Here is a 16,485-nt window from a genome sequence, read left to right as displayed (position 1 = left end):
CGGCCGCCCACCCTCCTGCCCTGACTGAGGAGGAGTCCCTCGGCCTGCCTCACCCCCAGCCTGCGGCTTCCTCCCCACCTGGGATGGTTCTGGGACAAAACGATCAAAACACGGTACCAGAGTCAGGTTCTAGCTTCAGAGTGTGAAATCTTGGCATCTTTCCTCCGAGTCCCCAGCGCTGTCCCAGGGGCTCCAGATCCACTGAGCTGGAGCCAGAAACACTCACCTAGGTAGATGTCTCCAAAGGACCCGCTCCCGATCTTCCGGCCCAGGCGGTACTTATTCCCCACACGTAGCTCCATGGTTCACTCCTGCAGAGGGAAGCAGAAACACAGGGTCAGAGAGGAGGGGAGCTGGGAAGGGGGTGAGCCCCCAGACCCCACCCCTCCACCACCAAAAAGGTCTGACAAAGCCACAAGAAAAAACTCGGGACACTGGGATCTCCATCCGGCTGGCCTGGAAGGGATTTGGCCTCACTTTGCCTGAGGGCAACCATGTGTCAGGTAGCCCAACAGCCTCCACGGGTGGTGAGGCTATCAGAACAGGTGTCAGTGTCGCCAGGCAGAAGAAGGGGGTTGGAGACAGGGGGCAGGAGGAAAGAGCAAAGCAAGCAGTTCCTCGGGGGACATGCATTTGGGGACTCTCCAATAGGAGTCTCTCAGGGCAGGCTAGTCACAATGGGCAAAGACCCTGAAAGGAAAATCAAGGACAGAGGGGGTGATGGGGAGGGCAGATGCAGAAGCTGATCACCTTGGGGCTGCTGCCATGGCAACCACCTGCTAATTCCAACCTCCAGGGACAGGAGGACAGAGTGAATGGAGGGTCCCCAAAGGAGTTCCTCAGCCCCCTTAGGACGTGGAAATGATGGGGTCCCGGTGACCCCATTCCCACCCCAGGCTTCCAGCACCAAGAACTGAAGGCCAGGTCTCCACAGCCTGGACAGGTCTTCCCAGAGGTAGACTCTACAAGTGTGCACTGAGCCCCACAAAGAGAGGTTGCCCTAACTCAGGGGGAAGGCCAGAAAGGGGCCCCCTGAACATCCAGCTTCTGGCCTTCTCCCTCTCTCAACCTCGCCAACACCAAGAACCGCAACAGGACTCTGTACGGCCTTCTATGGATAGACAGAGAGTTTGGGGCTGGCTTTCTTCAAGACGAGGAGGGTCTCCTAAGAGAGCCCTGCAGAGCAACCAAGGGGACCAAAGCCAAGTTTTGAGCCGCCCGTCAGCTTCTGTGGGGTGGGAGGAGTCTGGGGGGAAGTGCCTATCTGAGCACTTCCCTCCCTGTTGTGCCCCACGCTGGGTGTCCAAGCTTTCCCAAGCTCTCTGAACAGCAGGGACCACCCTGGGAGGGACCCCTCTGCTCTGGCCTGGGGCAAAGGTCTGGGCACTCTCGAGGTTCTGGCCAGCAGAGGAGGAAACTCCAAGGCTGGGAGATGAGGTCTTGCTCTGGGGGGGCCTATGAAATAAGGAGAAGGTTGTGTGGGGGTCGGCTAAAATCACAGAGTGTCTACAAGACAGCCAGTGTAGACAACTAGGAAGGCGAGATGCTCTCTGCAGACAGAGAACTCAAGCCCAGGGAGGTCACGCAGCCTGCCCACCTCCCCTCCAGCAGCAAGTCTCCTACCCTAAGGCCCAGACAGGGCTCCTGCTGCCCTACCTGGCGGCCTCCCACCCACCAGCTGATGCCAGGGCCAGGAGGCCGCACAGGAAGGGGGAAAAATGGCAAAGTCTCAGCCCCTTCCCCACACTAAGGACTACCCGGAAAGCCAGACCCACCTGGGAGGGGAGGTGGGAGGAGAGCTTTCTGCCACAAGGTCGTGGTCACTCTCTGCCTCCCCCCGCCCGGGTGGAGGCGAGGAGCCGACAGCTCCTGCCCAGGAGAGACGTCCACCCCAGTGCCAGTTCCCAGGGAGCCGCTGCTAGCCCTTCAGCAGTGGTCACAAGGAAGGAGCCTCCACCCCGCGCCGGCCAAACTCCGGGCTCTCCACCAAGGGCCTCTGCCCACACGCCCCGGCCAGTCTCAGTGGAGGTGCCAGGGCGGCCAGGAGAACCCACTCCACATTTGTGGGAAACTCACCCGCCACACACCTCACACACACACCGTCCTGTGTGGACACTTCAAAGGAAGAAAGAAACGCAGACATGTACCGGGAGCCCCGCTGTGGGGGGGGGGGAATGGGGTGGGGGTGGGGGGACGCGGGTGTGTACACACACAAACACCGCCAACCCCCAAGTCCGTTTTCCGCCAACGCCAATTCAGAGACCACACATGGCAGCCGGGCAAGCCGCAGGTTCGGAAAGGAACATAAATACACCCGCATCCTATATTACATAAATACCCACGCCGGGTTATATAAATACCCGTGCCCTCCCGTCTGGGTGTCTTACATAAATACACCGCACATGACCCCCCCAGCCCCTCCCCACTCACCCGGCTGTCGGCAGAAAAGGGGAGAAGAGAGGGTGCAAACCACTAGCCCTGCAGGCAACCCACCCCCCACCCAGCTCTGTGCTACCACCCAGACCGGCCAGTGTTGCTCCTACACTCCAGGGGCCAAGGCCTCAAGGAGAGCCTAGAGTGTCCCAGCCCTGTCCCCCTCAAAAGCCTCCCAGAGAGCAGAAAGACTTGAGGCGGGAATGGGAGAGGCTTTCCAGTTCTTTGCTGCTTCTTTTTGGGGGGAGGAAGGGGGGGTGGCGCTGGAAGAAATGAAGGGGATAAAAAAGGCGGACGTGAAGATTCCAGAGTTTCAACTGGTTAAGAAAAATGAGACAAACTACCAAGCTGAATGGCACATGGGCAGTCTTCTTACTCCCTGCCCACCTCCCTCCCTGGATCATTAAAATAAAAATTGGAGGGACATCCCAGCCAGCCAGCCAAAGGAGCCCCAAGACACAGGCATTTATTGAACGGGTGCAACTTAAGACACTGGGGATCCCCTGGCCCTGTCCCCAAATCCTTCTCCCCAAAGAAGGCTACTCCAAGAATATATGCAAGAAAACTAAGAGAAAAAGTTGGGGAGGGGGCTCACCCCACTTTGAGTTTGGGTGTGAAGAGCTTGGGAATCTGCTCTCTAAAGACACCCGGGCACAAACATAGTTTTCTCTTCCGCAGGGACTTGCAAAACATGGATTTCTCACAGGCAGAAATGGGAGAATCCGATCTGATAAATAACCCCCACCCCTTTCTTTCTCTCCACAAAGGAAAACAAGAGTCGGTGGCTGGGTGACCACACACCCCATCACCCCAGGGCCCCAAAGCGACCCCATCCAACACGCAGGAGCAGCCCTGCTGACCCCCAGGTCTGGAGCACTCAAGCCAGGAGCGGAGGGGTGGGGGGCGCTGCTAATGGGCTAGTGAAGCCTACCGAAGCCAAGGGTTTGGCTGAGAATCCCGAATCAACAGAATCGGGTGTCCCCGGCACCCCAGTCCCGGACCCCCCCACCTCCGTCAGCGTCCTCAAATCGCAGCCAGGGGTGGCCGCCTCGGCCGGCCGGGGCCTTGAAGGGTCCAGCTGGGGAGACAGAGGCGAGCCGGACTTGGGGTGGGGGGCTCCCCTGGGCAAGCCTGCAAAATAGTCACCCTCCTCTCCTTCTCGTCCCCAGCCGCGCCTTTGTCCTCGCCGGGCCGAGCGGGCGGCGCCCGGGCAGCCCCCCCATAGCCGAGTGCGAACGCGTGTGTGTCCGCCCTCTCCCCCCTCCCTCTCGCGCAAAAACAAAGAGGCGGAGGGAGCCCCGTTTCCCCCCAGGTTTGCGCCCCTCCGCCGGCCCGCGGCCCCCCAATATTTACCCCGCCGGGAAGGCGCCGGTGCCGGGCCGCTGCTCGGGGGGCTGCCGCAGGCGGGGGCGGCCCGCCGGGGCGGATGCCGGAGGATTTGCAGAGCCGCCCGCCGCGCCAGCCTCTCCCGGCCCAGCCGCCGCCGCCGCCGCCGCGCCGCCGCGCCCCGCTCCGCTCGCCCCGGCCGGGTTCAGGATCTGGCTCTCAACGCCGCCGCCGCCGCCGCCGCCACCTCCCTCCTCCGGGCCCTTCTGCCCGACCGCCCCCGCCGCCGGCTCGCGCGCTCCCGCACGGCGCGCGCCCGCCGGCTCCCATTGAGCCCCGGGCCCGCCCGCTGATGTCATCCCCGACCCGCCGCCGCCGCCCCGGAGGATTTAAAGGGCCCGCGCCCCCCCTGATCCCGGGGACGCTGGGGGCCCGCAGCCGGGAAACACGGTTCCCCCCACCAGCCTCGCGAGGAGCGCCTTCCAAGGAACCGGGTCTTCCGTGTGGGGCCGGGAAGCGCACACAGACACGAACACCACTGATCCAGTGGGGGGCACAGGTGGAAAAACCTGGGTGGTGGTGGGGAGGAGGAGGCGCCCCAAAAGCTGGGGTCTTCTAGCCCCAGACCGTCCTCTCTCCTCTGCCGGGTTCTGTCTCCTCTCACACCCTAGCAGTGGGCCCCTCCGAAGGCCGGTGTTTATGTGAGTTACTGCAAAAGGAGATTGTTTAGAGAGTTGAGGGCTTACTCCGCCTCGCCTCGGGGCTCTGAGTGCTGCTGAGCACGCAGGCCAGGTTGACTCAGGGGCCAACTTTTTGACAAGATAGCAAGAGATGGAGGGACATTGACAAAAGGTCCAGAGAGGTAGCCAAGGCTGTGCTGCTTTCTCCCCTCCATAGAAAAACTCAAGTGACCTTTCTCTTCTGCCTTCTTCCTCTTCCCACAGCTCAAACTCGTGGGCACAGAGCTGACCTCAAACCCAATCCTGTCCTCACACGTTTAATGACTGGACCCCACACAGGAATGGCCTGGCACGGGTTGGTTCCTGCCTTCCCTGACCTGGAACCAACACTTGAGTCAGGGTCCCCCAAGTGTTGCACATTTAGCCAAGTTGCCTCCCAGCTCTGGGCTTAGGTTTCCTCACCTGCACCCCTCCCAAGGCCACCAAGAATTAATTAAGGCTTCCTACTGGCTTCCAGAGCAGGGGATGAAAGGTTCCAGGGCAGAGTTATTAACACAATGATATTTACACTGTACCATGCAAAGCTCCAAATTATGACACACAACCATTCATGCACACAACTCTGGCTGTGGACACGCAAAGTGCTAGAGTGCACCGCATCCAATCCCAGAAGCATGGTTGGTGGGAAGAGTCACGTCAATAATAATCGCATCTTCCTTCAAGCCTGAGAACTTAGTCACACAGTCTCCAAACTGGCAGGAGCCCCACAGACTGGTTTCTTTCAGAGCCCAGGAAACCGCAGTCCAGAGAGGGCAAGGGGTTGGCCCAGGGCCACACAGCCCAAGATGTCTCTGTTCTCCCATCGGGCCCTGGGAAACTGAGTCTATCACAGTCTCGCTTCCAAGAGCAGGAGAGCGAGGACAAGTCTTCCAGGAGAGGTCTGGGACATTCAACTGGGGACCTGCCCTCAGTGCCACTGTTGCCAGAGGAGAGGGTCACCAGTCAAAAGTGGTAGGCTTTGCCTGGCCTGCGTGGTGCTTTTTGTTGTTATTTCTTTTGCTTTGTTAACTGATTCCCAGAGTTTTAAAATGGAAAGATCTGGGACTTGCCTGGTGGTCCAGTGGTTAAGACTCCATGTTCCCAATGCAGAGGGCACAGGTTCAATCCCTGGTTGGGGAACTAGATCCCACATGCTGCAATGAAAGCTCCCACACACGGCAACCAAGACCTGGCACAGCTAAATAAGTGGATAAATTTTTTAAAAAAGGAAAGATTTTAGATGACAGGTCTGTATTCCCTACTTCTCTTGAAGTACTGGGAGAACTGCCACTCTGGGCCCAAACTCACTCTGGGCCCTGGCCATACTTAGCTGGCCTGGGTGGCAGCCACCTACTTTGGTCACAGCTCAAGGGCCCTGGTTTCCTCATGTCAGCTTTGTTTTGCCCATTTTGATGACTCCCTCATCTCCTGGAGGCCCCCAATGTGACCTGTAGAAGCCACCCACCAGGCTTGGCTACCAAGGCCCTTCCGTTGTCATCTCTTTCCAACCCAATCTCATCAACCCTGAATCCTGCTTCTAGAGCCCAGGGAGGCCAACCCTGCCTGTGATTGCAGGTTCTCCTGAGTAAGACAAGGTGCCAGGCCCGGGTCCCCAGGCAGAGGGCCTCCCATGGCACTACTAAGCAGGGTGGATACACCACTGTACTCTCCATCCCAGCCAACCATCCCATGCTTCCTACATGGCCCTGTTTCCCAGCCCTCTTTCTCCAAGAAGGGACTGATAATCCCCCACCCCCCACCAGCACCTACTATCTCATTTAACCCTCTCAATCCTCAGTAGAGGAGACGGAATCCTCCTCTGTCCTTTCCTTGGTTCAGGGAGAAATCTGAGGCTCCTCACCTTTGCCTCCAGGTACACATTAACTAGGGACTTCTCTAGTAGCTCAGACGGTAAGGCATCCGCCTGTAATGCAGGAGACACAGGTTTGATCCCTGGGTCGGGAAGATCCCCTGGAGAAGTAAATGGCAACCCATTCCAGTATTCTTGCCTGAGAATACCATGGACGGAGGAGCCTGGCGGGCTACAGTCCATGGGGTTGCCAAGAGTCGGACATGACTGAGCAACTAACACACACACACACATTAACAGTCAGATGTCCCAGCTTCCCCTCCCAGTCTTGTCACATGTCCCCTCCCATTCCAAAACCTGTAACTGACCCCCCTCCACACACACACACACCACTGTTGATCCTGGTAACCAGTCTTCAGACCCACTCCTTGCCTCAAGGCCTGTCCCCAGCCTCTCCCCCCAGTCCCCACCCAGTCTCTTCCTCGGAAGAATGCTCCCCACACCCCCTTCCGATTAGCTGTTCTGTGGGCCCAAGTTCTCCTCCTTCCTTCTCCCCTCTGACACCACCCATGAGTCCTTTTAAAGGACTTTGCCTCTCAGCTCTCAGAAAAAACTGAGGGGCCGAAAAACCCAGCCAAGGTGGGGAGGTGATTCAAAGGTGATTCAAAGGGAGTTCTGTCTAGCAGCCTTTGGGCCTGAGGCTGGGTTCCAGACTGGATTCTCAATGATTCCTCCCAGGACTTGACTCCCAACTTTAAAGCCCAAGGGTGTGTCAGGCTGGAGTTCCCCTAGCCCCCCTCCCTCCCCTTCCCTCACCAACCCACCCACCCAGAAGATGCAATCAGGCCTGGGACAATAGGTGTCAGTGAGGAGCTAATCACTGAGTCCAGCTCTGGGTTTCAGCTCCTCTGTACTGGGTCAGGGGCAGCCATTCCTGAGAGCTTGAACTTTTTCTGGTAACCCAGAGCACTGGGCTGGGAAGCTTGTGGTGCCCAGTGATGAGAAGAAAGATTTCAGTATCACCCCCAAGGCACCTGCAACCTGAATCTTGGGGCAGGGGGAGGTCACTGTAGATTTACCACGCAGCAGGGAGGATCCTTAAAATGACCCTACATAGGACTTCCCTGGTGGTCCAGTGGTTAAGACTTAAGAGCTTGCAATGCAAGGGATGAGGGTTTGATCCCTGGTCAGGGAACTGAAATCCCACATGCTGTGCTGCATGGCCAAGAAAATATTGAAAAAGTGAATTATGGGGGCTTCCCTGGTGGCTCAGTGGTAACGAATACACCTACCAATGAAGGAGACACAGTTTGATCCCTGATCTGGGAAGATTCCACATGCCGCAGAGCAACTAAGCCTGTGCACCACAACTTTTGAGCCCGTGCTCTAGAGCCGGGGAGCCGCAACTACTGAAGCCCAGGTGTCCCTGTGCTCTGCAAGAGAAGTCACTGCAATGAGAAGCCCGCACACCACCACAGCTAGAGAGTAACCCTCACTCTCTGCAACTAGAGGAAAGCCCACGCAGCAAGGAAGACCCAGCACATCCAACAATAAATAAATAAAATTGTTTTTAAAAAAGGAATTAAAAAAAAAAAAACCATTAAAAAAAAAATGACCCTACACAATCTGTCCCACAAGGCTGTCCCAAAGCCTCAGGATCTCAGGCCTGGCTCTCCAGCTGCCAAGGACGTGTTTCCCGCAGGGATTAGCCTCCCTCGCTCAGGTCAGGACCTTCAAGTCCCTTTCACAGGGAGGCCTTCCAGTCCTGATATAAGATCCACCCCCCACCCCCCACCCTCCTCCAGACACTGCCTCCCTCTCCCTCTCCTTTTCTGCTTTGTTTTGTTTCCTGGCACTTCGTTGTCCAGTCACTAAGACGTATCTGACTCTTTGCGATCCCATGGACTGCAGTACACCAGGCTTCCCTGTCCTTCACCATCTCCCAGAGCTCGCTCAAACTCATGTCCATCGAGTTGGTGATGCCATCCAGCCATCTCATCCTCTGTCGCCCCCTTCTCCTCCTGCCCTCAATCTTTCCTAGGAGCAGGGTCTTTCCCAGTGAGTCCTGGCATTTATCACTATCTACCTTATTCTACATGGTATTTATTTCATGTGGCTTTTTTTTTTTTGGTCCGCCTCCCCCACTGGAATATCAGAAGGCAGGGAGTTAAAGCTCTCTGGGGGCATCACTAGGTCACCAGGATCAAGACTACTGTCCTTCAGAAACACAGGAGGGATTTAACAAATACGTGCTGAAGGAGTGAATGGTTGGATTGTGAAAGGGCGGCCTTCACTAGCTCTGAGAATACACTAAGAGCTATCACTTACTGAGCACCTACTGTGTGCCAGGCCCTCCCTGAGCCCTGTTACCTGCATTCAATCTTCACGTGTATCCTCCGCAGAGATAGTGGCCTGGCAGAGCCTATGCTCTTAATCACCTTGCCCAGGCTGGTGGAGAACACAGCTCCGGGACAGGACCCTGGCCCCCTCCATCAGACCACTAAGCCCCTCTACCCGAGAATCAATTCTGGGACCCAGTGGAGAGACAGGGGGCCTCATGGGGCTCATTTACTCCAACTCCATCATTTCACAGGCAGAGAGCCTGGGGCTCAGGGAGTCTTGCTCAAGGTCACAGAGGGAGTCTGAGACAGTAGCCCACAGTGGTTAAAAACCTGACTTTGATACTTTTGAATTGTGTGACCCTAGGAAGATTCCTTTAACTCTCTGAGTCTCATTTGTAAAGTGGAGATAATACAGATGGGCATGCACAGAAACACCTTAGTGCAGAAAAAGTCCAGAATAAGAGGAAGATGCTGATGCTATTGATTGCTCTGAGGAGCAGTTAGGGAGCAAACAGGCCTGTCCTGGATCCCTTCTTCTTTCCTTACCTTACCTCCCCCTAGAGGGGCCTCCACCAATCCCTTTGGGGTGGGTGGGCTGGAAGGATGCAAGCCTAGCTGGGCCCAGGTGAGCCACTGGCCCTGCCCACTCTGTCTACATCTGTGTTCTTGCTTCTAGGAGAAGTTCATCTGGGGTCCTCCTACTAGTGTCTTTCCCGAGACCCCCGAGGGTCAGTGGCCCACGTAGGCTCTGCTCTCAGAGGTTGTCCTGCATGCTAGCCTAAAAATGCTGCCTTATTCCATTCACCCTGGCCCTTTGCCCCAGACCCTTCCAGGACGTCCCTCTTACCCCACCCGCCCCGCGCCCCCCCCCCCCCCCCCCCCCGGCTGCTGCTACAGTGATGCCCTGCCCTGGCCTGCCCTCTCCAGGTTCCACTGCTTTTCCACGCTTCTTCTGGGTGACCTCACCACATCGTCATGACTAGTCAGGTCATTCCGGCAGTGATTCCTCCCTCCTCTGCCAGCTTCAGCCAAGAGGCAGCAGGGCAGGGCAGCAAGAGGCCTGGACCGGGGCCAGGAGGCCTGAACTTCAGTGGGACCTTGGAGAATTCACAGCCCCCCTCCAGAGGGCTGGACAAGGAGACCTGTAAGGCTCTTTCTTCAGTCTTCCTGTCCGTAAACTCAAGGCTGGACCGGGTGGGGAATGGCCTACACACTCCACATCCGGGCACTCTGTTAAGAAATACCTGAGGTCACACACATCTGGGCCAAATGGGAAAGGGTTCTCTTCCCATCACCACCCCCATATTCAAAACACGTGCACTTCCTGTCAGCTCTGCCTCCCAACTGCATTCTGAACCTGGCTTGAATTACTTGGACCCTACACTGGTCTGTTAATGCTGAAGTTGTGTCCCTCTGCTACTGAAAATACATCACAGCTCCTTCTAGCCGTGTGAAATCCACGTCCTCTCCCAGGCCTGCCACGATCTGGCCCCAATTTGCCTTTCAGGTCTCACCCTGAAACCCTCTCCTCGTCTTTCCGTTTTGTCACACCTCAGGGCCCCTCACCCTCCCGCTCCTTCTGCCTACAGTGATCTCCCCCACCCAGGTCTTCAGTGACTGCCTCCTACTCATGATTCAACACCCAACTCAAAAGTCACCTCCTCACAGAGGCCTTCCCTGATCACACAATCTAAAGCAGGCCACCCTGGTTTGCTGGATCACCCTGACTTTCTTGTCTTTACGGAACTTGCTGGAGGCTGAACACATAAGCTCGTTTATTTTTAATGCTCGTGAACATAATCTCCTAGAGAAAGGACCCCTCATGTAACAGGCTGCTCCCGTGGGCCCTTAGTTGGTATTGGGTGTCCATAAATACTTGTGCAATGAGCAAACTCTGCCCGGGTGTGTGGTCGTGGGGGTGGAGGCGGGGCCGGGCACTTTCCATCCCTGGGCCAGATGTGGCCTGACAGCCTCCCCTCAGGGACAGGCCTGTGGTCTCTCCTCACCCTCTCCCTGCCTTCTTGTGGTGGGCTCTAGCCCGCCCTTCGGCAAGGGCACACCCTCTCAGCATTTCCTATGCTGCTGTCTTCTTAAGGGAAATCAACTCCCAGAGGAGTTAGGAATGTCTGCCACGTGTCCCAAAGGCAGAGTGAGCACTAAAAATACCCCAGCATCACCAAAGGACCACATCACCCTGCCTCTAGCCCCACCCTCATCCACTTCCTTCCAACAACTCAGCCTGTCCCCTGGCCGCCCCTCTGGGCTCACCTGGCCCCTGTGAACAAGGCACAACCTCCCCTGTTCACACTGCTGTTGACTCTCTCCAAAACTCGCGCCTTCCATCCTCGGGGAATCCAAGGAATCCCGTCCCCAGGATACACAACCACTCATTAGCCAGGCCACGGGAATTACAATGATTGCCATGGCTAATAATCCCAATTCCCACAGCACTTCTCAACTCAGCATAGTTGCTGCGACTCATCATGTCTTCACTGTGTCACATGTCTGTCCACAAACATTTCCTGATGCCAACTTCTCTCAGGGCCTGAGAGATGCTCACCGGACTCTGCTCACCAGGAGTTGAAAATCCGCTGGGGGGAGGCTAGGTGTACCAAAGAAAAAAGATGGACTAACAATGCCAGACATATCCACGTGGCCTGCAGTCGGCAGAGGCACCAAATGGTGGCCAGCCGTCCCCTGGCCCTCCACTGGGGCGTTCTATGAGATGTACTAGGAGAAGTTCTGGGTTTTCTTAACTTCAAGTGAGGTGCTGCACACATAGAGCATCCAGACAAGTCCCTGAGTCTCCTTCTAAGCACACTGAGCCCCAGCCCTTTCAGTGACTCAGGAGTTGCCATTGGTGAGGGTGGGGGGAGGTGGGACTTGAAAGTGGATAGGATTTGAGGATGGCGACGAGACAGAAGCTAAAAAAGAACAGCCCAGGTGAATGCCCTATGGAAGGAACCTCAGATATTTGGGGGTTGGGGAGCAGACCAGTCAAATGGCACCCAGTCAAATCTCCCTCTGGGGAGAAGGTGGAGGTCAGCAGGGTCTCCAAACCAAAACAGCTAAATAGGGGATTTATCCACTGTTAGCTCAGAGCAGCTTCACGTTTTACACATGGGTGAAAAGGAGAGGGAGGAGTTGAACTAGCAAACTGACATTTATTGGATACACAACGTGCCCGTGGCCACACTAGGCGCTCGTGATTGAACCTGGTTGAATTCTACAATCCTGGGAGCTGGAGATGGCCCCACCTGTTTCACAGCTCAAAACTCGAGAGTCCAGGAGAATCTGACCTAATGTTCATAAAGGCTATGAAAGGCTCAGTTTACCCTCCCAGATCCACTCTGGAAAGTGAAAGTGCTCAGTCATGTCCGACTCTTTGCCACCCCATGGACTGTGTAGCCTACCAGGCTCCTCTGTACATGGGATTTTCTAGGCAATAGTACTGGACTGGATTGCCATTTCCTTCTCCAGGGGATCTTCCCAACCCAGGGATCGAACCCGGGTCTCCCACGTTGTAGACAGACGCTTTACTGTCTGAGCTACCAGGGAAGCCCAGATCCACTCTGGAGCCCCACCCTATCCTCGGGGACTGGGCCCCAGTCTGCCTTTGTCTCCCTCGGGCCAACTTGGACCTGCCCACGTATCTCAGGCCCCCACTAAATGAGTCTGCTCACCCACTCTGGAAGCATCCAGGGGATTCTGGGGCCCACTAAGGTGGTTATGTCCAAAGTAGATACCTGTTCATGCAGTGATCCACTGGGGTGTGGGAAGAGAAAAAATGGAATTTGTATTCTTATTCACCTGAGCCTTCTAAACATTCTATTTTATTTTTATTTATTTATTTTTGGCCATGCTGGGTGGCTTGTGGGATCTTAGTTCCCTGACCCAGTGATTGAACCTAAGCCCTTGACAATGAAAGTGTGGAGTCCTAACCACTGGATCACCAGGGAATTCCCTAAGTATTCTAATTTAATGTTTGTTTTATAATGCACACATTGCGGCTTCCCCAGTGGCTCAGCAGTAAAGAATCCGCTTGTAAATCAGGAGCTTCAGGAGACAGGGGTTCGATCCCTGGGTCAGGAAGATCCCCTGGAGGAGGGCAACCCACTCCAGTATTCTTGCCTGGAGAATCCCATAGACAAAGGAGCCTGGCGGGCTACAGTCCACAGGGTAGCAAAGAGTCAGACACGACTGAAGAGACAGTGCGCACAGCACACACACATGCATTAACACAGAAAATATATATATACACACACACTTAAGTTGTAACAAACAGACATACATTTAAATACAAAAGCCATGTTCAAAATTATCTGTACAGACTGGGTATGCAGCCAAAGTCTGCATTAGTGTTTAGGAGCCCTGCAATGCGTTCTCACTTGAGAGGCAGTGATGGTAGAGACCCTGCTTCAACGAGTTGGATTCAAGTCCTCCATCAGCTACTTCTGGCCTATGTGGCAGGGTGAGTTTATAAAACCTTCCGAAGCCTCATTTCATCATCTCAGGGATTGGTGTGGTAATAGCACTCAAGTGGATTAAAAGAGGTGATGGACCAAAAGTCTGTAGCCAGAGCCTGACACATATTGATATGTGCAGTTATAACCAACTCAGTTACAGGAAGCAGAGCCAGGCTTGGTCTGGGCCTTGGGATGAGCCCTGCTCTGATGGAGTGTGTCAGTTGCAGACTCAGAACCCAGAATGAGTCATTAGAAATCAGTGTGACCAGGGTTAAGGACATCAACAGGACATCAGCAGGATATTGACATCCCAGAAAGCCCTGATGGTCCAGGCAGAAGATGACAACAGGTGTGCATCAAATCAGACACCATTGTAGGCTAAAGAGGCAGCAGTAATGGGAACCAACACTTGAGTTAGCATGGCCAGGATTGAATCTTGGCTCCATGTGAGTAATTTATTTAACTTTTTGTGCCTCAGTTTCACCATCTGTAAAATGGGAACAATAAGGGGACAATTTCATAGTATGGCTCAAAAGCACTTAGAAAAAGAGGCTGGCAAACCTCTTGAGAGGACAAGAGGCTCTCAACAAGTCTTAGTTCTCAAGTTCTGTGAATTGGAAGGCGACTTCCCCGATTCTGCTTCAGAACATCAGAGATCCCTGACACCCTCGTTATTGTCCTGGAGTGACAGGCCTGGCAGAAACAGACAGCCTCAAGGGAATTCCCCTAATGGTCCAGTGGTTAGGACTCTGCGTGTCTACTGCTGGGCCCTGGGGGATTTGATTCCTGATCAGGGAACTTAGATCTCGAAAGCTCCGCAGCTTGGCCAAAAAAGAATAAAGAAAAGAGAAAGCCTCAGAGGATTGTAGACCCTCAGTACAAGATTTTCTTAGTCCTCAGGAGTTCCTGCCAGGATTCAGAGTCCTTCTCATCCAGTGGGAGCGGGCTGTCAGGGCACATTATGGGAGAGCCAAATTAGAAACACAGAACAGAATGTCCCAGGTCAGGAAACAGATGATTCGGAGAGTATGGATTTCCCACTCTAACTGAAGTGTGGCCACAGCCTAGTGAAGCTGACAAGTCCCAGACCCCATCCCCCTGAAGATGGCTAGGGGTCAAGAAGATGAGGGGCTCAGAGTAAGGGTGTATGACCAGAGACAGACTATGTCCCTGAAAGTGGAAGGAGGCCCTGGCTAGCTGTGGATAGGCAGGCCTGGCAGTGGGTACTAAGTAGGTAGGTGAGGAGTTATTCTCCCCATTTGACAGATGAGAAAATGGAGGCTTGCAGAACAGAGACATCTGTTTTCTCTAAGCACAACTTAGCCTGGTATAAGTGCAGCTGGTGACTCAGCCCTGACCTCTTCCTCTTCCTACACTGAGTAGTCTCTGGTGTGGAGGCCCCTGAGGGTATTAGGAGCCTGGGACTCCACATGTACTCTGTTACTGCTGCCTGTGTGGATCCTGAACAAATCACCTGTGCTCAAGCCTCAGTTTCCTTATCTGTACAAGGGGCTGACGACTAAGCTCCACCTCTGCCCACTCTACTTTTCTTGCAATCCGCTCACTCTGAACTCTTTCCAGAAGCTGAGGAGCTGAACCCAAGGAGGTGGCTGGAGGTTGCCAGCAGGGCCTTAGGGGCCCTGTCTGTGCCTGTCCCAAACACAGTGGATGGCCATGCCCATCTTTCCCAGACCCAGAGGCCTCTCCATTCTGAGGTTTTCCCCAAGAACCCATCCTCCATCCCCAACTCTTCCTCTACTCCACTCATTGAGCAGTTTCCACTCGTCCAAATCCCTCCTCCAACCTCACAAACAAGTGGACCCTTTTTCTGCTGGAACCATGGGAGCTGGGTGGGAGATGGGGATTGTCTACATAAATTAGCTCACTTAATCTTCACAGTACCCTGGGGAAACAGATTTATGTAGCCATTTCTCAGATGTGGAAACTGATGCTTAGAGAAAGCAAAGATCTTTCCCAAGATTCCTTTGTTGAAGGCCTCCTTGACCTAGAGCCCATGTTCTTTCTATTATACATCTCTGTCCCCCCTTCTAATCCTTCCTCCAAGTGTTCAGAATGGTACCCAACTACGGCCCATCCTTCAAATGTAACATTATGCAGCCATTAAAAATAATGATTATACATACTGGAATGACTAATAACAACACAAGAAAATGCATATGACACAATGTTAAGAAGGGAAGACACAAAACCTGTAAATACAGTATGATAAAGTTGCATTACAATGACTGCCTCCAGAAAAAAGATTGAAAGGAAATACATCAAAATAGCCACAGTTGTTTTGCTTGTGTGTTAGTACCATGGGTGATTTCTTTCCTACTTTTATCCAGTTGCCAAACAATCAGTGTCTGTTACTTTTACAACAAAGAAAAGATACCGTGTAAAAAAATAATAATTTGTGGTTGAAATATTTGGAAATCTGCTATTTCCCCGTCAGCTTCCCCTCCTTCAAATCCCTCCAAAGGCTACGCTTTCAGTACACCGTGACTATAAACAAGAGATAGGTAGTTTGGGGAGAAACCAGTACCTCCTCGCACGCCGGACCAGCTTCGCTCTTAGACCAGGCTCTTTTCTGGGTCCAGTGAAGACTCCCACCCCAGACCCTCCTCTTAGCTCCCCCGGTTGGAGCTCCTGCGGACGCTCACCTGACACTCGTGGGCTGGCCTCCGATGCCAGATGCGCACACCTGTCCCTCCAGGTGAGGACTCTGCGAGCGCGCCGCGCGCAGGAAGGAGGGAGCCGGCCAGGGGCGGGGCCGTGACGTCACCAGATCGGTCCCGCCCCCGACTTCCCGGCCACTCCCCCGCTTCCAGGCCCGCGGGGATTCGTGATTCTCGTGTTTGCGGGGTGAGGTGAGGGGACACTTCCCCCGACACGCACACCTCATTCGGACTGGGCCCCCAGCCATCCATCAGCGGTGCCTCCAAAGTGCGACCCTCGGGGGTGGGCGGACTGAGAGGGGAGGTCCCACCACCACCCCCAAATCCCTCTGCTAACACAGAACTGCGGAGTTCTCAGATTTCAGGTTCACGTCAGCTGGAGTAAGGAGTGATCGAAGGGACGGGGGTAGCCTGTGATTCCCCCCGAGTATTTTCTTCATTTCCTACTCCGCTCTCTGTACTACCCTCTGACCCCACCTCCTGCTAAGGGTGTGCGTGAACGGCCAAGAAGGGTGATTCCAGCTCTTGGGTATCAGGGGAAATTACCTGCCATCTGACACCCATAGTCAGAAAATGTTTCCATCTTCTTTGTATGATCAGAGCCTGTTTATATTTGGCAAAGTTCAATGTTGAAAATTCTAGCAAAACGGTGGCAAAAATCAAGAGCACCACCCGGGTTCACCTCTCCAAGCCCTTTGAAAATGTGCTGGC

At 54.5% G+C, this 16,485-nt stretch overlaps 1 protein-coding gene across 12 annotated transcripts in view; it reads right to left on the bottom strand.

Moving 5' to 3' along the window:
- The window catches only part of CSNK1E (casein kinase 1 epsilon), a 36,967-nt gene extending 21,135 nt beyond the window's left edge, over positions 1–15,832 (bottom strand). For 3 of the 12 annotated variants that reach the window (XM_027540798.1, XM_027540800.1, XM_027540799.1), the window contains exons 1-2: positions 3,787–3,912; positions 227–311 (exon numbers count right to left, since the gene is read on the bottom strand). In XM_027540798.1, coding sequence (XP_027396599.1) covers positions 227–302 — 76 coding nt within the window. In that variant the 5' untranslated portion in view covers positions 303–311; positions 3,787–3,912. Of the gene's footprint in view, positions 1–226; positions 312–3,442; positions 3,554–3,579; positions 3,641–3,786; positions 3,916–15,759 lie in introns of those variants that run through there. The other 9 variants (XM_027540801.1, XM_027540803.1, XM_027540802.1 and 6 more) reach the window with 7 other exon arrangements.
- Between the last annotated feature and the right edge of the window lie 653 nt (positions 15,833–16,485).

Source organism: Bos indicus x Bos taurus, chromosome 5, assembly GCF_003369695.1.
Source record: "Bos indicus x Bos taurus breed Angus x Brahman F1 hybrid chromosome 5, Bos_hybrid_MaternalHap_v2.0, whole genome shotgun sequence".
Classification (NCBI taxonomy): domain Eukaryota; kingdom Metazoa; phylum Chordata; class Mammalia; order Artiodactyla; family Bovidae; genus Bos; species Bos indicus x Bos taurus.
Note: the sequence above shows the minus strand (reverse complement) of the source record. Positions and strands in the feature narration are given on the sequence as shown.